Source organism: Bufo gargarizans, chromosome 5 (assembly GCF_014858855.1).
Source record: "Bufo gargarizans isolate SCDJY-AF-19 chromosome 5, ASM1485885v1, whole genome shotgun sequence".
Taxonomy (NCBI): domain Eukaryota; kingdom Metazoa; phylum Chordata; class Amphibia; order Anura; family Bufonidae; genus Bufo; species Bufo gargarizans.
Genome location: NC_058084.1, coordinates 183,951,884 through 183,973,872, shown reverse-complemented (window position 1 = coordinate 183,973,872; position 21,989 = coordinate 183,951,884). Strand labels below are relative to the sequence as shown.

At 41.1% G+C, this 21,989-nt stretch overlaps 1 protein-coding gene across 1 annotated transcript in view; it reads right to left on the bottom strand.

Moving 5' to 3' along the window:
• The window catches only part of CNTNAP2 (contactin associated protein 2), a 2,163,381-nt gene that overhangs the window by 1,634,733 nt on the left and 506,659 nt on the right, over positions 1–21,989 (bottom strand). Inside the window, exon 2 of the mRNA XM_044295439.1 lies at positions 6,430–6,540. Within this exon, the coding sequence (XP_044151374.1) occupies positions 6,430–6,540 (111 nt within the window). The remainder of the gene's footprint in view (positions 1–6,429; positions 6,541–21,989) is intronic.

The following is a 21,989-nucleotide window of genomic DNA, read 5'->3' as shown; positions in this document are numbered from 1 at the left end:
CTGGAAATTATGGTTGAAGAAGGTCACCTATATACCAAATCATATTTCGAGTCCACAGATCGGAACGGTATATACATAGAAGCAGTTGTCATTATAGACCATGGGTAGAAAACATACCTAGAGGACAATTTCAAAGAATTAAAAGGAATTGTACCAAACTTAGCGATTACAAAGAGCAGAGTGAAGTGATCCAACAACGATTTTTGGAAAAGGGTTATGAATAAATTACATTAGTTAAAGATAAGGAGAGAATTGCATCTTCCTAATAGAAAGGGAAGCTGTAGAAGATAGGAATATGCAGACCAGTAATAATAGGGAGGTAGATAAGTATAGAACAGCCTTCATTACACAATATTCCACTTTTTGCCCTCTTTTGGAATATACTGCTTAATGACCCAATTTTGAGTAAGACACTACCCGCTAACCCAATTTTCATCTTCAAAAAAGCGCCCACTATTAAAGACAAAATGGTGCATAGTTGTTTACGTAAAGACCTTGATGTACTTTATGGAGCATTCACATGGTGCGGTTTTTGTACAGCATGCAAGAATAGGTCCAAGGAAGAAAAGAAAGGCTACGAGAGAGAAACAATCAGGAGCAATGTCATAAAGAACGATTATAAAATAAAGGGACAAATAACATGTGAAAATGCAGGAGTGATATACATCCTATAATGTCCCTGTCACCTTCAATACATGGGGAGGACTTTAAGAAAATGAAAAGTAAGGATTGGAGAACATATTAGAAACAAAAAGAAAGGGTTGGAAACCCATAGTGTAGCAGCCCATTTGAAAAACTGTCATCAGCGCAATCCGAAGGGACTTAAATTTATAGGCATGGAATTAGTACATAACAGATGGCGGGGCGGGGACTGAGTTAAATATATTAACAAAAAAGAAGCGGAGTGGATATATAAAATGAAAACTTTACAACCTGCTGGCATAAATATAGATTGGGATATGAAGGCAGTATCAATCTATTAACTGCCGGCTGCTGTATATGATAGAGAGCTTTTATTAGTAGCATATACGGTGGGTATCAGTGGATATACAATATAGGGAATACGGCACAAGAATAAGGAACATCTAGGCTTCACTTGTAGGCAATTGTAGAAAAAAGCCACTAGTGCTTTATAACTGTGATAGGATGTATTATTATATTATTGTAATGCTTTTATACATTTATAAAATGTTTGTATAATTTAATTATTGAGAGATATGTAAATGTATTTATATTGAAAAATACCTCACTATAATAATATAAGGGAGTTCATTTTTGTGGACGTGACATGCAGAATGAGAAGGTGATTTTTATTTATACACGGTGAGCACTATGTATGCATATTTTCTTAAAGCTGCAGAGCTGGAATAATGGGCAGAAATGAGCATTGCGGTACCTGCACTCAGCACTGAAGTATATCACGATAACAAGAGAAGTGTGAACACCCATGGGCTAAGAGACAGCACGCAGACTTTGTTAGTTGATTTCAACATATACTGACAAACTGCACTTTTGATTGTTTCACCTTTACCACTTGTCTAGTTTGTGCAGATCCGCTGTTGCACAAGCAATGTGTAGTGAAATGGGTGTTTTTTATACACACGTAACAGGAGAGGAGGAGCAGGAGCAGCCAGATGAGTTACAGAGCGATAAGGAAGATGAGGCAGTGGAGATGGAAGCAGGGAGACCCTCTGAGTCACTTGCACAAATGGCCCGATGCATGCTCATATGCTTGCGTAGTGACAGCCGAATTTTCACCATTCGGCAGAGGTATGACTTCTGGCTCTCCACCTTGCTGGACCCTTGCTACCGGTCCAAAATGGGGGCTTATTTTACACCCGCTGAGAGGGAGGACAAACTAAACTACTATAGAGACATTCTATTTAGTCAGTTGGCATCTGCCTATCTGTGCCATCGTTCATCCTCTGGCAGGTCTGACTGGGGGGGGGGGGGGGCTCTGCGCTCACATTCCACTGCCATGGCTGCTGTAGCAGGGTAGGGGGTAGGAGCAGTTCCAGCTCTATCAGCAGCAACTTGAGTCTAGAGTTGCTGATGAGCAGCTTTCTCCATCTGCCCAGCGAAGAATCTGCTCACCAGCTAGACCTGTGGCAGGAATTGAACCAGCAGGTAATGGCATACTTGGACAGCACCCCACATTGAAGATCCACTGGACTACTGGGCAGCCAAACTGGCAAAATTTGCAACTGGCAAAATTTGCCCTAGAAAAGCTGTCCTGCCCGGCCAGTAGTGTTGCATCAGAGCAAGTGTTTAGTGCGACGGGGTCCATAGTTACACCGAGAAGAACTCGTCTGTCCACCCAAAATGTGGAAAGACGGACCTTTGTCAAGATGAATCAGGCGTGAATCAGCCAGGATTTCCACCCACCAATTCCTGATGCATCAGACTAGATCATCGATGGTGCCACACCAACATTTTGACAAAAGAGACCGGTTTCTTTTGTCTACCTGCCTCAGCTACTATTCTTATGCAGCCACCTGCCTGAAGCCACACATCTGATGCCAAGTGCTCCTTCTTTCACCCACCATCTTCAGCTGGTACTGGCATTGCCACCCACCTCCACACAATGTCACCTTGCCACTTGATGGTCTTCTGATGCTGCTGTCACCTCCACGCTATGTCACCTTGCCACTCTGTGGTTTCCTGATGCTACTTCCACCTCCACATTATGTTACCTTGCCACTCTGTGGTCTTCTGATGCTGCTGCTACCTCAACACTATGTCATCTTGCCACTCTGTGGCCTCCTGATGCTGCTTCTGCCACCTCCACACTGTCATTGTGCCACCCTGTGGCCTCCACCTGATGCTGCTGCCACCTCCACATTGTCATTGTGCCACCCTGTGGCCTCCACCTGATGCTGCTGCCACCTCCACACTCTGTCATTGTGCCACTCTGTGGCCTCCTGATGCTGCTGCCACCACCTCCACACTCTGTCATTGTGGCACTTTGTGGCCTTCTGATGCTGCCGCCACTTCCACGCTGTCATTGTGCCACCCTGTGGCTTCCTCCTAATGATTCTGCTGCTGCCACCTACACGCTCTGTCATTGTGCCACTCTGTGGCCTCCTGATTCTGCTGCTGACACCTCCATATTGTCATTGTGCCACTCTGTGGCCTCCTCTCTTAATGTTGCTGCTGCCACCACCTCCACACTCTGTCATTGTGCCACTCTGTGGCCTTATACTGCTGCCACCTCCACACTGTCATTGTGCCACTCTGTGGCCTCCTGATGCTACAGCCACCTCCAGACTGTCATTGGGCCACTCTGTGGTCTCCTTATGCTGTTTCCACTTCACCACTTCATGACTGGGCCACTATTTTGCCTTTTGGTTTGGCTGACATAATCATTTATTTGATCCTTTTTCTGATCTGTCAGAAGGAAGGAAAAATGAGACTCATAACGGATCCTGTCTATGTAACAGCTTTATAGCCTGCATGATATGGTCCCTATTTTGCATCAGAATTGGCTTATGATTTGGTAGCCAAAAGCAGGAGTGGGTACAAAACACAGAAGACATGCAAATATTCCATTCACGTGTTCTCTCCGTTTTGGATCCAATCTTGTTTTTTAGGGCTTTAGCAATACTTATGGATTACTGACCAAATGCTGACCGAGTGGAGGCGATAGACAGGATCCGTTTTTTGGGAGTTATTGTTCTGACGGATCAGAGGAAGGGCAAAATAATCTGTGACGTCAACACAAACTTACGCTGACACCCTCTACACGCTGTCAGGGGGGCTTTACTTGTATAAGTGTTTAATAGAACAGGTTCTGTAGACATCTACAGTACAGACCAAAAGTTTTGACACACCTTCTCATTCAAAGAGTTTTCTTTATTTTCATGACTATGAAAATTGTAGATTCATACTGAAGGCATCAAAACTGTGAATTAACACATGTGGAATTATATACATAACAAAAAAGTGTGAAACAACGGAAAATATGTTATATTCTAGGTTCTTCAAAGTAGCCACCTTTTGCTTTGATTACTGCTTTGCACACTCTTGGCATTCTCTTGATGAGCTTCAAGAAGTAGTCACCTGAAATGGTCTTCCAACAGTCTTGAAGGAGTTCCCAGAGATGCTTAGCACTTGTTGGCCCTTTTGCCTTTACTCTGCGGTCCAGCTCACCCCAAACCATCTCGATTGGGTTCAGGTCCGGTGACTGTAGAAGCCAGGTCATCTGGCGCAGCACCCCATCACTTTCCTTCATGGTCAAATAGCCCTTACACAGCCTGGAGGTGTGTTTGGGGTCACTGTCCTTTTGAAAAATAAATGATGGTCCAACTAAATGCAAACCAGATGGAATAGCATGCCGCTGCAAGATGCTGTGGTAGCCATGCTGGTTCAGTATGCCTTCAATTTTGAATAAATCCCCAACAGTGTCACCAGCAAAGCACCCCACACCATCACACCTCCTCCTCCAAGCTTCACGGTGGGAACCAGGCATGTAGAGTCCATCCGTTCACCTTTTCTGCGTCGCACAAAGACACGATGGTTGGAACCAACGATCTCAAATTTGGACTCATCAGACCAAAGCACAGATTTCCACTGGTCTAATGTCCATTCCTTGTGTTCTTTAGCCCAAACAAGTCTCTTCTGCTTGTTGCCTGTTCTTAGCAGTGGTTTCCTAGCAGATATTCTACCAAGAAGGCCTGAATCACACAGTCTCCTCTTAACAGTTGTTCTAGAGATGTGTCTGCTGCTAGAACTCTGTGTGGCATTGACCTGGTCTCTAATCTGAGCTGCTGTTAACCTGCGATTTCTGATGAACTTATCCTCCGCAGCAGAGGTGACTCTTGGTCTTCCTTTCCTGGGGCGGTCCGCATGTGAGACAGTTTCTTTGCAGCGCTTGATGGTTTCTGTGACTGCACTTGGGAACACTTTCAAAGTTTTCCCAATTTTTCGGACTGACTGACCTTAATTTCTTAAAGTAATGATGACAACTCGTTTTTCTTTACTTAGCTGCTTTTTTCTTGCCATAATACAAATTCTAACAGTCTATTCAGTAGGACTATCAGCTGTGTATCCACCTGACTTCTCCACAACACAACTGATGGTCCCAACCCCATTTATAAGGCAAGAGATCCCACTTATTAAACCTGACAGGGCACACCTGTGAAGTGAAAACCATTTCAGGTGACTACCTCTTGAAGCTCACGAAGAGAATGCCAAGAGTGTGCAAAGCAGTAAAGTGGCTACTTTGAAGAACCTAGAATATGACATATTTTCAGTTGTTTCACATTTTTTGTTATGTATATAATTCCACATGTGTTAATTCATAGTTTTGATGCCTTCAGTGTGAATCTACAATTTTCATAGTCATGAAAATAAAGAAAACTCTTTGAATGAGAAGGTGTGTCCAAACTTTTGGTCTGTACTGTATGTGGAATCATCTGCCAACTGTGTAAAAGTTGACGCTAAGATTGATCTGTAAGTCTGAGTTCACACTTGAGTTATTTGGTCAGTTTTGGCCCTGTAACTATCCAAATAAGCGAAGTGTGCAGTGATGCTAAGAGCGACGCCTGTCATCTGCATGTCATATTGACTCACAGTATTGTTTCACTACCATACCAAACTCCCAATGTGTGTTACCGCAAGGCACAGTGTACTACACTGCTATAAAGGTTCTCTGAAGCCAGGAAATAGCAATTTTTTATCTTGATTCCCACAAATAATTTTTGAGAAATTTGCTCATCTCTGGTCATTTTGCTATGGCAGACGAATACGTTATATTTGTATGAGGGGGGGGGGGGGTCTTGAAGCTGTGATGTGGCAATGTTTTTAATCATTATTTATTTATATATTGTTGATTTCTCCTGTAACAGGGTTGACATATTGAAGGTTGTACAAAGAGGCTGTACAAAGCTGTACAGCCTCACTGCAGAGCTGAACGGGGTCTGCTAAGACCCAGTAGCTAATGCATACACCCAAACCCTCAGCAATGACCTGATCGCTAGGACTGCAGTAAGAATTAGCATTGTCACTTACTGATCTGCATATACAACTCTCATTGTGCGCAGTATGTATAGCAATAGGGAAGACAGGAGTAGTATAAAACCATCCCTTCCTTCTCTAAGGGGAATTCTGCTGTCACTGTTTAGCATTCAGATGCATACTCTGCAAGGATGTTCAGAAAAATCCTTACATACATAAATGCCAGCTTCCAAGGCTTACATATAAATGGGAGGCCTGCATGCTGTTAATTTCCTTTTAAGACAATTTTAAGATTTTAAGGCATATTCTGCTATTTGTAATACAATGCATAAAAACTATACTGGAATTGTAGCTAATTCTGCTGCAGATTCTTTCCTCCACATCTAAACTTACATTAAATTCACTACTATCAAATTTAAAATAACATTAAAGGCAATATCTATTTTGACACATTACTTAAAGCAGTTATCTTACCTTCCCTCCTGTTGAGTTTAGCATATACTGGGGCATAAATTCCAGACATTACAGATGAACTTTTGAAGGATTGTGTTTGAAGACCAGCTACCAAGGGCTCATCACATTTTTCTGTCAAAATTCAAGGAAAACAAAACTCATTAGAAATCAACACATAACAATACATAATTTCTAAATAATACCTTACATGACATGAAAAAAGCTTTACAATAAAGTTAAAGAAAATTAAGGAGGAAGAAGTGTCTCCACATTACCTAGCTTAAATAGACATATCCTTAAGGTCCCATTCACATGAATGTAAGGCGTCCAGGCCCTTGCTGCAGACTGCAAATAGTGACCCGCAATGTATAGACACTGCTCTAGTGAATATTGTATTGCGGTGCAGACCCGTTGACTTGAATGGGTCTGCAATCTGCAAAATATGGCAAAAATAGGAAATGTCCTATATTTTGTGATGTGGACGCACGGACCTGAAAGTCCACAGAAGCGCTACAAAGTATTTATCCGCAAAAGATAGAATATGTCCTATATTTTGCCATATCTTGCGGATAACTGACCCATTCAAGTCAGTGGGTCCGCATCCGCAGCATGGATTTCACACAGCCGATGCCTGTGCATTGCAGACCTGCTGTTTGCGGTCTGAAATACGGGCACGGGTGCCTTACATTCGTGTGAATGAGGTCCTTAAGTTATGTTTTATATTGTGTGAAATATCCTAATATTTTATTTTGCCTTATTGTAGTTGCAGATATGTCCACATTTTTTGGGGGGATTTAGCGCATGTGGTTGATTTGTTTGACTTTTTTTATGTGGTGTATAGTTTTTTTTATAATTAAAACTTTCTTTCTTTTTTAGATTTATTAGGGGAAAACTGCAACAAAATTAACTTCAAATTATAGCTCTTTTTTTTATTTTATATGCCAATCAACACCAAAATAAATTAACATGAGCTCCCTATTTTGTGAAAAAGGGAAAAAAGTTTCTTCCAGCACTTATATATATACTTAAATTCTAATTTTATTATACCTTAAAAAAATCTGAAAGTTTGAACAATAAAATAGATTTTCTTAATCATAGTATTATACAATCCCATCATTGTTTCAAATGCATGAGCATCCGTTCTGAACCTTCTGATGATTTAAGGTGACAGTAAAATCTTGAATTTTATATTGAATTTTAACTGCTGGAAGAAACTTTTTTCCCCTTTTTTGGAAATCTGTGTTTTTCTGTTTCAATACAGGAAGGCCTTCCGTGCAAATCTTGTTATCACGTGTTAGTTTTGTTCAATTATCTATTTTGTGTCTTGTTTTGATATATAGTATGTATATCTTTGCATGAATAGGACATACTTAATTTAATTTTATAAATAGATATATATTTTTAATTTAATTTAAAAACACATAATATGCTCCCCAGGGGTCATAAAAGATCTCTGGGGGATATTTATACTTTTATTTTTTTATTTAGCAGTTTTCCATGGTAACTAGAGGATTCAAACAATAAACAGTTGCAGAGAAAAACAGTCCCCTTTCCCCTTTACATGGGCAAAGCAGATCTGTGTCTGCTAAGACCCAGAACCTCTGATATACCCAACAACACTCAGCAATTAAGTGATCACCAGGTCCACATAGCTGCTTCCTCTAGTCACTGTAAAGCACTCATTGAACACTATTGGGCTTATTTATTAAGACCTGGGTTTTAGAAACCGGTCTTAATACCCCTGCGCTGGCTTTTGAGGCTCCTAAGTTATGTAAAGGTGCCGGCCTCTACATAACTTAGGTGCATCTACCACTGGAGCCTAACAGCTATAAATCTATGCCAGCTCCCTTGTTGGCATAGATTTAGATCACTTTCTACACCAAAAACTAGTGTAGTATCTTCCCAGGCCATGCCACTCCCTCTTTTTTAGAACTGGTGTATGTGACATGGAAGGGGAAGAAGTCACAGTTTGGAAGCAAATCCCCTTTGCGATAAAAAATCTGCAACATATATTCGCCAAAAAGTGGCAAATATCTACAGTATTCATAAATTACCCCCTATGTACCTAGAGAAAGAGGGGGCAGACACAGGTTCCACGTATATCCATGTCAAAAGAGTATTGTGAAATAATTTTATTTTTTATTAAAGCTGGTCAGGTCATATCAGGATATGTTGAGCCAATAGGAAAGGTAAGCATGGGGAACCTCTGTACCTGCTGGACTCACATAGGAGTTAGCTTTTAGCAAAACCTGAATGCTGTGAAAAGTTTTAGTTTCTCAGTAAATTGTCACTTTATTTTTAGCTTTAGTTGATTTGAAAAAGAGACAATATTGCTTTCTGGTACTTTTGCAAAAGAGTTTCCCACAACTATTTCAAATACAATTATGTCGATATCTGTATGTTATGACACCAAGTTTTGGCTGCAATAATCACGAGCCGATATACCGCACTCAAGGCACAAGGTAAGATGGAGAGGATGAAGCTGTGGCATTGGAAAGGAAGGGCTTCAAGATGGTAACTATAAGTTTTTATTTTTCTAATAATCTCCCTGTCTTCAGCATTTCCATTCTTCTGCTCCTTTATAGTTCAACTGAGCTGAACAGAGCCTACAGACCCCATAGACTATAATGGGGTCCGTTGGGTTTCCTCTTAGACTTTTGTCTCCGATGCAAAAATCTTCCCTTGAGCGGAAACCTAACCTAACCATAAAGGCAATTTTCGAATTCGCAATATTTGGCGAATATTTGGCGAATATTCATCATATATTAGCGAATTTGAGAATTTGCGATTATTTTCTTGATTGTGAAAAACGGCAATGTAATATGCACTCGTAGTGCGCGCAATACAGGCGTGGGTCACTGTTGCTACATTTTTCATGTTGCTAGAAGTTTCCTGAGACTGGAGAAAATGGTTGGCACGGCAGAACATTACAATAGCTTTATTTGCAGATAGAGTGCTCCAATATATTCTCAATTGCACAAATCGGCAATTAATGATGCGCATATTTTTGAACAATACAGGTCCTTCTAAAAAAATTAGCATATTGTGATAAAGTTCATTATTTTCTGTAATGTACTGATAAACATTAGACTTTCATATATTTTAGATTCATTACACACCAACTGAAGTAGTTCAAGCCTTTTATTGTTTTAATATTGATGATTTTGGCATACAGCTCATGAAAACCCCAAATTCCTATCTCAAAAAATTTGCATATCATGAAAAGGTTCTCTAAACTAGCTATTAACCTAATCATCTAAATCAACTAATTTACTCTAAACACCTGCAAAAGATTCCTGAGGCTTTTAAAAACTCCCAGCCTGGTTCATTACTCAAAACCGCAATCATGGGTAAGACTGCCTACCTGACAGCTGTCCAGAAGGCCATCATTGACACCCTCAAGCAAGAGGGTAAGACACAGAAAGAAATTTCTGAACGAATAGGCTGTTCCCAGAGTGCTGTATCAAGGCACCTCAGTGGGAAGTCTGTGGGAAGGAAAAAGTGTGGCAGAAAAAGCTGCACAACGAGAAGAGGTGACCGGACCCTGAGGAAGATTGTGGAGAAGGAACGATTCCAGACCTTGGGGACCTGCGGAAGCAGTGGACTGAGTCTGGAGTAGAAACATCCAGAGCCACCGTGTACAGGCGTGTGCAGGAAATGGGCTACAGGTGCCGCATTCCCCAGGTCAAGCCACTTTTGAACCAGAAACAGCGGCAGAAGCGCCTGACCTGGGCTACAGAGAAGCAGCACTGGACTGTTGCATGTCATTCGGAAATCAAGGTGCCAGAGTCTGGAGGAAGACTGGGGAGAGGGAAATGCCAAAATGCCTGAAGTCCAGTGTCAAGTACCCACAGTCAGTGATGGTCTGGGGTGCCATGTCAGCTGCTGGTGTTGGTCCACTGTGTTTTATCAAGGGCAGGGTCAATGCAGCTAGCTATCAGGAGATTTTGGAGCACTTCATGCTTCCATCTGCTGAAAAGCTTTATGGAGATGAAGATTTCATTTTTCAGCACGACCTGGCACCTGCTCAGAGTGCCAAAACCACTGGTAAATGGTTTACTGACCATGGTATTACTGTGCTCAATTGGCCTGCCAACTCTCCTGACCTGAACCCCATAGAGAATCTGTGGGATATTGGGAAGAGAAAGTTGAGAGACGCAAGACCCAACACTCTGGATGAGCTTAAGGCTGCTATCGAAGCATCCTGGGCCTCCATAACACCTCAGCAGTGCCACAGGCTGATTGCCTCCATGCCACGCCGCATTGAAGCAGTCATTTCTGCAAAAGGATTCCTGACCAAGTATTGAGTGCATAACTGAACATAATTATTTGAAGGTTGACTTTTTTTGTATTAAAAACACTTTTCTTTTATTAGTCGGATGAAATATGCTAATTTTTTGAGATGGGAAATTTGGGTTTTCATGAGCTGTATGCCAAAATCATCAATATTAAAACAATAAAAGGCTTGAACTACTCCAGTTGGTGTGTAATGAATCTAAAATATATGAAAGTCTAATGTTTATCAGTACATTACAGAAAATAATGAACTTTATCACAATATGCTAATTTTTTGAGAAGGACCTGTATATGCAACTTCACATTTTAGTAAGTCTGACTACATATTACTGATTGGTGCACTAAGTATTGTTGTTTTGTGACATAACAGCACTATGTCTGTAGCATGTATGTATGGACAGCAGAACCTATCACACTACCTAACACCCTGCACTGCAACAGCTTCACTATGTCACTATCTAACCTACACTGACTAACTCCCACTAACTATCTGTAATATATATATATATATATATATATATATATATATGCTAACTAACTAGTTATCTAATGTAATGACTCAGCAAAGCACAGAACACAGCAATGTCACTGTTGTCTCTCTCAGAACTCCATAAAACTATAGAAAATGGCTGCTGAAGAGGTTCTTATATAGTAAGGGATAGGCAACTTTCATGTTGGTTGCTGGGGATGTTGCTAAACTCAGACAAAGACATTGCAGCCTTCTCATTGGCCCCAAAGCAAGAAGGGAGGTTACTGATGAAAAATAAAAATATTAGATATATACTGATGAAAAAAAATATTTGAGAATACGAATATATAGCGCTATATTCTAAATCTTTGCAAATTCTCGTAGTGGCGATATTCACGATTAAAATCGCAATTCAAATATTCGTTCCCAACACTAATAATAACCATAGTGTGGGCACAGGCAACTGTGCCATCATTTGTAGGTATCAACTACATTGTATAACAGTCACTATGCCCTAATAGCTGGGATCAGAAAAAACTGTGATTGTAGATATTTAAAACCTTAGAAGCCACATTCTGTTGCCTCCTCACTCCCTCAGGTCACAAGGTATGCCATCTTAAATTGTAATACTCATAGTAGTCCTTGACATAGGCAGTGCCTAAATGAAGTGCCTGTCAGTGTTGTGCTGGCAAGTATGGCAGATAATTATATTAGTGATCAAGCTCATAGAAGGTCATGTCCTCAAATGGGACTAAATTAAAAAGTTAAATAAAACCTTATAAAATGTTAAAAAATATAAAAAAAGAAAAAAAATGGATCCCTGTTAAAGGGTATTTCTGCAATCAAACGGAGATTTCCACATCATGGATTGGTTCAAGCTTGAGCATCTCATACGTCCGGACCACATATTTAGATGCATATACATAAAATAATAAAAAATTGAAAATATTTGATTCATCTATTTATGCACTTTTTAGTGATTTTGAACATATATTTTATGTAGAGGTTTATTAATTGTGATTTAAATGTTATGAGGATTTGTCATATACTATATATATACATATAACGCTCTGCACTTCCTCCATGAGTTCGCTGTAAGGAGGTGGCCCCTCCTCCCCAGCTGCTCTGTGATGCGGCTGTGCTGTGGATCGCCAGCCTTAGATTTCCGGAGCGCTTTCCACGGTGGAACTCATCGTGTGTATTTTTTAAATATTTTCTGTATATAGGATGTACTCAGCCATACGCTGCCTAGTGCAGAGTATAGTTTTGGGCAGGATTTATTTGATTCTATTGATGTAGGAATAGTTAGTTGAATCTGGGCACAGGAAGTGACCTCATGCGTTCCAGCGTGGAATGCACACTGCTAAATACGATCCTAGCCATATTCCTGACTCCTCATGAGGTTATCCACCTGATTGTAATTGAACTGAGCATCAGGGTATAAATATGTGAGATGTTCAGTTGGTGGTATGTTTTGCACTATGCACTTTATCATGCTATATATGACACATTATACTCAGTGTATAGCTAATGGGAGAAGTAGTTCAGGAGGTTATGATGTTTAATTGTCGACAGTGTGTTTTAACTGTCTGTATAATGTATGTCTTCCACAGTTATGTATTATCTATTACTTTTAAACTATTTGAATTAATAAAGATTATATATTTGTGTACTTATGTAGCACTGCGTAATGCTTATTGTAGGTGTTGTAATTAGTATTAAATACGGAGTGCAATACATTTTGGGAGCCCTATTGTGTATTGGGGTGATTATGTTAAACTTAAAACAAAAAAATAAACATGGTATTGGTGTGTCTGTTAGAAATTTTCAGATTATCATATCATGTAACCTGCACAATGAAAAAATATGGAAAAAATAAAAACAATACAGAACTGCTGTGTTTTGTTCATTCTGCTCCCAAAAAGTAAAAAAAGGAATAAAAAGGAATAAAATGCGATGACAAAAAGCACGTGCCTCGAAATGGTACAAAAAAAAATGTCAACTAATCCCTTACACATCTCCATCAATGGAAAAATAAGTTATGGCTCTCAAAATATGATGACACAAAAACAACTTTTTTTAAAGTGCTTCTATTGTACAGATGTAGTAAAACATATGAAATGCCATTCAATTTTAGCGTAATTACACAGACCCCCAAAAATAAGCATAATATGTCATTTCCACCATGTGGTGATCACTAGATGTGAGCGAATTTCTAAAAAAATTTGATTCGGACGGTTTGGCAAATTTCACAAAAACCGATCCATCTGAATATATTTATGACAAATTGTGATAAAAAAAAAAATTCTATTTCCTGGCTGCAGAGAGCCTTTAGAGTGGTGTAGAACACTGTGCCTTGCAGTAACACGCATAGGGAGTTTGCTGGGGTAGTGAAATAATACAGTCAGTCAGTATGACATACAGATGACAGGCGTCACTATTAGAATCACTGCACACTTCACTTATTTGGGCAGTCACGGGGCCAAAACCGACCAAATAACTCAAGTATTAACTCAGCCTTACAGGTCGATGTTAGCGCCAAGAAGAAGTGCACTCCTTTTACACAGTCATCAGCTGATTCCACATAGATGTCTACAGAACCTTTTCTATTAAACGCTTATACAAGTAGAGCCCCCTAGAGTGGAGAGGGTGTCAGCAGTAAGTTTGTGTTTATTTCACTGATTATTTTGCCCTTCCTCTAATCTGTCAGAACAATAACCCATAAAAAACAGATCCTGTCTGGGGAGCATCTGCCTTCACTCAGCATCTGCTTAGTAATCCATGAGTATTGGTAATGCCAAAAAACGAGGGGTGGATCTAAAACAGAGATGACACATGAATGGAATATTTGCATGTCTTCTGTGTTTTGTACCCACTCCTGCTTTTGGCTACCAAATCATAAGCCAGTTCTGATGCGACCATACAGGCCTTACAGCTGCTACACAGACAGGATCCGTTGTCTATCTGACCGATCAGAAGAAAGGTCAAATAAATGGTGATTTAAAGAAGGCCAAACAAGGACAATAGTGACCCTGTCATAGAGTGGGGAGGGTGGTAACAGCATGAGAAGTCCACGGAGTGGCCCTATGACATAGTGGGGAGGTGGAAGCAGCATGAGGTGAACCACCAAGTATCACAATGACAGGGTCTGGAGGTGGCAGCAGCATCAGGAGGCCACAGAGTGGCACAATGACAGAGTGTGGAGGTGACAGCAGCAGTATGATTAGGCCACAGAGTGGCACGGTGACATAGTGTGGAAATGGCAGCATCAGGAGGCCACAAAGTGACACAGTGACATAGTGTAGAGATGGCAACAACAGCAGCATGATACCACAAAGTGACAAGGTGACATATTGAGGCAGCATCAGGAGGTCACAAAGTGGCAAGGTGACATAGTGTGGAGATGGCAGCAGCAGTAGCAGCAGCAGCATGATACCACAGAGTGGCAAGATGACATAGTGTGAACATGCAGCATCAGGAGCCAACAAAGTGCCACGGTGACATAGTGTGGAGATGGCAGCATCAGAAGGCCACAGAGTGGCATGGTGACATAGTGTGGACATGGCAGCAACAGCAGCATGATACCACAGAGTGGCACACTGACATAGTGTGGAGATGGATGATCTAATCTGATGCATCAGGCATTGGTGGGTGGAAATCCTGGCTGATCCATGCCTGATTCGTCTTGACAAAAGTAAGTCTCTACACATTTTGGGTGGACAAGTAAGTTCTTCTTGTGGTAACTATGGCCCCGCCCGCACTAAACACCCGCACTGATGCCACACTACTGGCCAGGCAGGACAGTGTTTCAGGGCAAACTCGGCCAGTTGCGGCCACAAATCCAGTTTGGCTGCCCAGTAGTCCAGCTGATCTTCTATGATGGCTGGCAGGGTGCTGTCAAAGTATGCCACAACCGGCTGGTTCAGGTCCTGCTCCAAGTCTACCTGCTGCTGCTAGTGAGTAGTTTCTTCACTATGCGGGTGAAGAAAGCTGCTCATCAGCGACCCTAGACTCAGGCTGCTGGTGCAGCTGTCACTTGCGACAAAGTTAAAGATCCAGTCAACCAATCAAGAACCACTGGGTTGCTGGTCAAGACATGACCGCTAGCTGACATGTGGACCTGAGGGAAGAAACCCCTGCTGCCACGCCCCCTTACTCTGCTGCGACCTGTGCCTGTGCCAGAATCATTTACGCCTCTGACACTCCCCTGTGCAGGGCCTGGCACTTCTCTGTCTGACATACTTTTAGCTGAACTTAATAAATTAAAAGCAAATTAAAACAACCCTAAAAGCGCAAAATATATATATTTTTTTACTGAGATAGGCAACTAAAGGATTTGAATTTGGCAACAAAACGATTTGGGCGTAAATAACAGCAAAAGTGAACTGCGTATATATTTCTCGTATTGGACTAAAATAGGCCACTATACGATTTCTAAGTAAATAACAGAAAAAGTGAGCTGCAAATATTTTTCTCTAGAAATATGAACTGCGTATATATTTCTCATATTGTAGTGAAATAGGCCACTAAATGATATCAGCGAAAGTTAACAGCGAAAGTTTTTCCACAGATAAAAGCCACTAAAGGCTTTTCAACATAGCACTTGTACCCCAATAACTAATTGCTGGAATGACAGAGCTGTATTATGAGACTATCCGGATTGCCAATGTTTCCCTCCACTTGTAAATCGCTTTTTTTCACAATGAGGATTTTCATATGACTCTCCCTATCATCTACACACATATCTCCCTATCCTTTCCCTGCACTAGTAAATCGCTTCTTTCCTTTTTGTGTAATAATTAGTTTTTCTTTCACTCTCCCTAGCGCCTGCATACACGTCTGTCCCTGAACAAAGTACAATAGTGAATGGCAGACTATAAGATGGCTGCCGCAGTTATAGGGCTGTGACATCACCGGGCTGGCTGGCTGCTGATTGGCTGCATGCATGGCATTATGGGCCAGAGTTCCTTGCCCCATGTCCTCACATGTGTAGCCGCCATTTTAGCCGCCATTGTAGCCAACTAGCCGCCATGTTAGGAAAAATTGTGATTCATTACCACGAAGCGACTGACTTTGTCAGCTTCGATTCGCTCATCTCTAGTGATCACTTTAAAAAAACGAAACTCAAAAAAACTAAATCTGAAATGGCAGTTTCTTCCCATTAATCACAAGAAAAGAATATATAATTGCAAGTTTTTCAATTAATTATATGTACCAGGGACGTTGCTAGGTTAAAATATTCAGGCCCCGGGCTGTGATAATGTCACCATCATGTGACCAGTGCAGGAGAGGACAGCAGTGAAGAAGAGAAGTCCTGGGGGAAGAAGCTGTGGTAAGGTCTGCTATATGCGGAGAGGTAAGTGAAGGGGAGAGGCAGAGGAATGCTGGGAGCTGTGGTTATTTAACAGGGGCTGTGTGTTAGGGCTGAAAGGAGGGATGTTATTTACATGGAACTGTGTGTTGGAGGTGGCTGGGGGAGTTAGTGATGTTATTTACATGGGACTGTATGTTAGTGGTGGCTGTGCGAGGGTATTATGTTATTTACATGGGACTGTATGTTGGAGGCGGCTGTGGGAGGGAGTGATGTTATGTACATGGGACTGAATGTTACAGGGATCTGAGGGAGGGAATGATGTTATTTACATGGGACTGTATGTTAGTGGTGGCTGTGGGAGGGTATTATGTTATTTACATGGAACTGTATGTTGAAGGCGGCTGTGGGAGTGATGTTATTTACATGGGACTGCATGTTGATGGCAGCTGTGGGAGAGGATTATGTTATTTACATGGGACTGTATTTTGGAGGCGGCTGTGGGAGGGAGTGATGTTATATACTTGGGACTGTATGTCTGAGGGAGCCAAGGGAGACAGTGATGTTATTTACATGGGGCCGTATGTTGATGGCGGCTGTGGGATGGAGTGATGTTATTTACATGGGACTAAATGTTACAGGGGTCTGAGAAAGGGAGTGATGTTATTTACATGGGACTGAATGTTGAGGAGGCAATGTTATTTACATGGGACTATATGTTGAAGGTGGCTGGTGAGGGGGAATTGTGTTATTTACATGGGACTGAATGTTGAGGGGGTGATGTTTACATGGGATTGCATGTTGAAGGCAGCTAGGAAGTGAGTGATATTATTTACTTGGAACTGTATGTTGAAGGCGGAAGGTGATGTTATTTACATGGGACTGTATTCTGGAAGGGGCTGTAGATAGAGAGGGATGTTATTTACATGAGACTGTATATTTCAGGGCGCTGGAGAGATGTGTGATGTTATTTACATGAGACTCTATGGTGAAGGGAGGTAAATAGTGTTGTTTACATGGGACTGTATGTTAGAGGGGCTGAAGGGAGGGGAGTGATGTTATTTACATAAGACTGTATTTTGGAGGGGCAAGGGAGATGGTGTGATGTTATGTACATGGGACTGTATGTTGGAGAGGCTGACGGGAGGGGAGTGATGTCATTTACATAGGAGTGTATTTTGGAGAGGCAGTAGAGATGGTGTGATGTTATTTACATCTGAATGTAAGTTGGAGGGGCTGAAGGGAGTGGAGTGATGTTATTTACATAGGACTGTATTTTGGAGCAGGCTGGAGAGATAGTGTGATGTTATTTACATGGGACTGTATGGTAGAGGGAGGAATATAACTACAGGGGGCACTGCAAATCCAGGGGACATTATAGGCGTTCTTATTACTACTAGGGGCTCTGTAGGAGGGACTTATAGATCCACATTATTTCTACTGAGAATACTATGGGGGCCTTATTACCACTGGGGGAACAATAGGGCGCCTAATTACTAATACTGGAGGGCTAATGTAGGCAGTCTTTTGGAGTGTTATTGCGGTTGGGGGCACTGCAGGGTACAGTATTACTAATGAGGGCATTCTAGAAGGGAATTACTATTGGTGGGACTATGAGGAGCACTATTACTATGGGTGCACTCATAATTCTTCAGGATAGCATTTGGGGGTATTGGTGAGCACAGAAAGCAGCAGGATAACACTGTGGGGGCTCCAAGTTGGGGGATGATGATTGAAAAGTGAGAAGGCTAAGATGTTAATGTGTCACACTCTGAAGAGACGAGGGGCGGCTAAAAGAATTTGTGCGGACCAAATGGAGAAGATGATGACAGAGAAGATGTACATCGGAGGAGACGTCACCTGGGAGGCCCTGGATGTGACAGGTATTTGCTGCTGTATAGCAAGTACAGCAAAATGTGGTTTTGGGGGGAGGAGGGATGTTGACTTAGAGAACTAGGCCAAATTCATTAGGGCTTGGGCCCCAGATATTTTGAGACCCTAGCAACGCCCCTGATATGTACTCCAAAATGGAATAAAAAAGTCAAGGTAGGGATAAAAATAAAAAAAATAAAAAAACTGCATTTTGAAGGATATAAGAGGTTACCTTCTTAAAAAGCTGAAATGTTATGAGGAACCTATGGCAGAAAATGATGGAACCATCTATTAAAGGGCTATTCCAGTTACCATAAATATAAACTTATGTTTTAGACTAATTCATCATCAATAATTACCTAATATAATGTAAATTTCACATTTACCATTCAGTAGTTATAAAAATAGTTTTCTTCCTCTGCTATCCACTGTGTTTTCACATAAATGACCATGGCATCGACCTGTAGTTCTGAACCTTTGTTAGGTCGAGCATGCTCAGTGTGTTGCTATCAATTCTCTAGCTAAATGTCTTGTGAAACAAAGGGCGTGTTAGTGTGCTGCTGATTACTGAGTAGTGGGGGCGTGACCGGACTGTATATCAGGCAGCCAATCAGTAAACATCAACACTCACAGCAGGAAAGCTAGGGATTGTGGGGATTGTAGTTTTGTGAGGGAAGATCAGGCGCCATGATACTTTCAGTGTGTTGCAGGCTCACACAGGAGCTAGACAAATGGATTGCATGGTAAATCGAAGCTCTGGTTATATGTATAGGTATGGGTTCAGCTTGCAGCCTTAATACAGTTTTTTACAAATTAAATTACTTTACTGGAATACCCCTTTAATTAATTTAAGATAGTTTATTTTTCAAATAGCTTTCCATTCCTCTACTATGGATGGCATATCCTGAGGATAAGCCATTAGTATAAGATTTTGGGGGCTCAACATCCCACACCCCTGTGTGTTCTACTGCTGTTCTGCAGTAGATTCAGTGCTGGGAGTCAGCACTGGAATTACCTAGCTGGTTACTGCAGTGCTGTTCTTGGTGACGTGAATGGGAGGACGGTTACAGTTACAAACTTTGTCCACTGCACAATGAACAGAACTGTAGAGTTCTTGCGCCAATTTCCAGTACCAGAACCACTGCAAAACAGTGATTGGCGGGATGTGGGGTGTCAACCCTGCCCATCAGATATTGATGATCTATCATGAGGATAGGACTTAAATAGAAAAGGAGTGGACAACCCCATTAAATGAATTGTCAATTTTTTGACAGTGCTCCTGGTCAAAAAACAAATTTACAGCATGTTCTGTTAACCTTAACAAGGAGCAGCCCCAGCAGCACTTTGTATTTGAGATCAGTTTGTTATAATAATGGTTGAAAAATGGGAAAAAAGATGACATTTCAGATTTTAATGGAGCATGTCCTAAGGGAACTGCTTGTCACTAAGTAAGCAGGGAATTCTCCTCTTCCAACAATTGAATGCATCATGCCAGTTAATATATGTTAGGTCAGAAGAAAGCTGTCATAACTGACTAACACGATAAAGAGAGAAAGACTAGAAGCACATTTGACAGTCCTTTGAGGGCATCCACTCAACAAACCCTGAAAGATTATTTTATACTGGAGAATGTGCGCTGTGTTTTCACATCGCATTACAGGAGGTCAATGGTCTTTTGACCCAGCTTAACCTTATTTATTTTACTTCTCCGAGGTTCAGTATTTTTGGCAGTCAAGTTCATCCACCCAGTTCATAACAAGCCGAGTATATGCTCGAGAGTGCATTCATTTTGTATTCCATGTTCTCTTAGAGATTGTAGAGATACTTTACCTTTTTCCTTTGAAACATTAGAGATAAATTAGCCTTTCGAAAACAGTCATTTTGTGGAAAATCATAGAGATTAACAAAAACTGTATGTAGCCCAAGGCTGGTTTTATGTCAAGACAGGTGTGCGTGTTAAAAGGTTAAGTAGGTGGTAATTGAGACTGGTGTGCAGAATATTGCTTCTGAGGTCATGCCAGGTAATCCTCACCCAGTGTGCAATCATGCCACCTTGCCTAGCCTTTCTATGCCCATTAACAAAAAAGAAAAAAGAGGTTACAGAAGTTAATTGGCTAAGAAATGAACCTAAATTGTCTAATTTCATCTAGCAAAATATACTTGCTGAGATGGTTTACTTCTCTCAAGTAAGAAGAGCTTCTGTGCATTCCTTATGACACCTCATGAAACTGAAGGCTATCTGAAATTTTGCAACCATTCTATTGCTCCTAAGCATCACTAAAAGTATAGTCTGATGTTGCAGTCATGTGTAACTCCTTTCTTCTGTTCTTGCTAACTTAAAACCCGTAGCACAGAGAAAGATGGGCAGTAGAAGCTCCTTTTTATTTTTCATGCATGTAAGAAAGGAAATATATACTTTGTTATATTCTATGACATTCTTATGGTTCTTTAAATTAACCAGTCCATTTTGGGCCCTAGTGACCAAGCATTATTATTATTTTTTTTTTTTCATTTTTTTAATCATCACATCCTGAAAGCTAAACTCTTTTTTGATTTTTCCATTGATGTTGCCGTACCATTGGGGTGTGTTCACACAGGACATTTATGCTGGACCAATGACAGCTCCAAGAGCTAATTGGAGTGAGGTGTCAGCCAACTGGAGTCCAATCAATGAGATGAGATTGGGGGTGTTGGTTACAGCTGCTATGCCCTATAAAAAACACACACAAGTTCTGGGTTTGCTTTTCACAAGAAGCATTGCCTGATGTGAATGATGCCTCGCACTAAAGAGCGGCAATTGTTGACTTGCATAAAGCTGGAAAGTGTTATAAAAGTATCTCCAAAAGCCTTGCTGTTCATCAGTCTACGGTAAGACAAATTGTCTATAAATAGAGAAAGTTCTTTGGAAAAAGCACACAACACTATGTGCGGAGAAAAAGCGGCACAGCACACCAACATCAAAACCTCATCCCAACTGTGTAGTATGGTGATGGGCCATCATGGTTTGGGACTGCTTTGCTGTTTCAGGACTTGGATGGATTGCTATCATCGAAGCAGAAATTAATTCCCCAGTTTATGAAGACATTTTGCAGGAGAACTTAAGGCCATCTGTCCACCAGCTGAAGCTCAACAGAAGATGGGTGTTACAACAGGACAATGACCCAAAGCATAGAAGTAAATCAACAACAGAATGGCTTAAACAGAAGAAAATATGCCTTCTAGAGTGGCCCAGTCAGAGTCCTGACCTCAACCAAATTGAGATGCTGTGGCATGACCTCAAGAAAGCGATTCACACCAGACATCCCAAGAATATTGCTGAACTGAAACAGTTCTGTAAAGAAGAATGGTCAAGAATTACTCCTGACCGTTGTGCACGTCTGATCTGCAACTACAGGAAAAGTTTGGTTGAAGTTACTAATACCAAAGGAGGTATAACAAGTTATTAAATCCAAGGGTTCACATACTTTTTCCACCTGCACTGTGAATGTTTACATGGTGTGTTCAATAAAAACATGGTAAAATTTAATGCTTTGTGTGTTATTAGTTTAAGCAGACTGCGATTGTCTATTGTTGTGACTTAGATGAAGATCAGATCACATTTTATGACCAATTTGTGCAGAAATCTATATAATT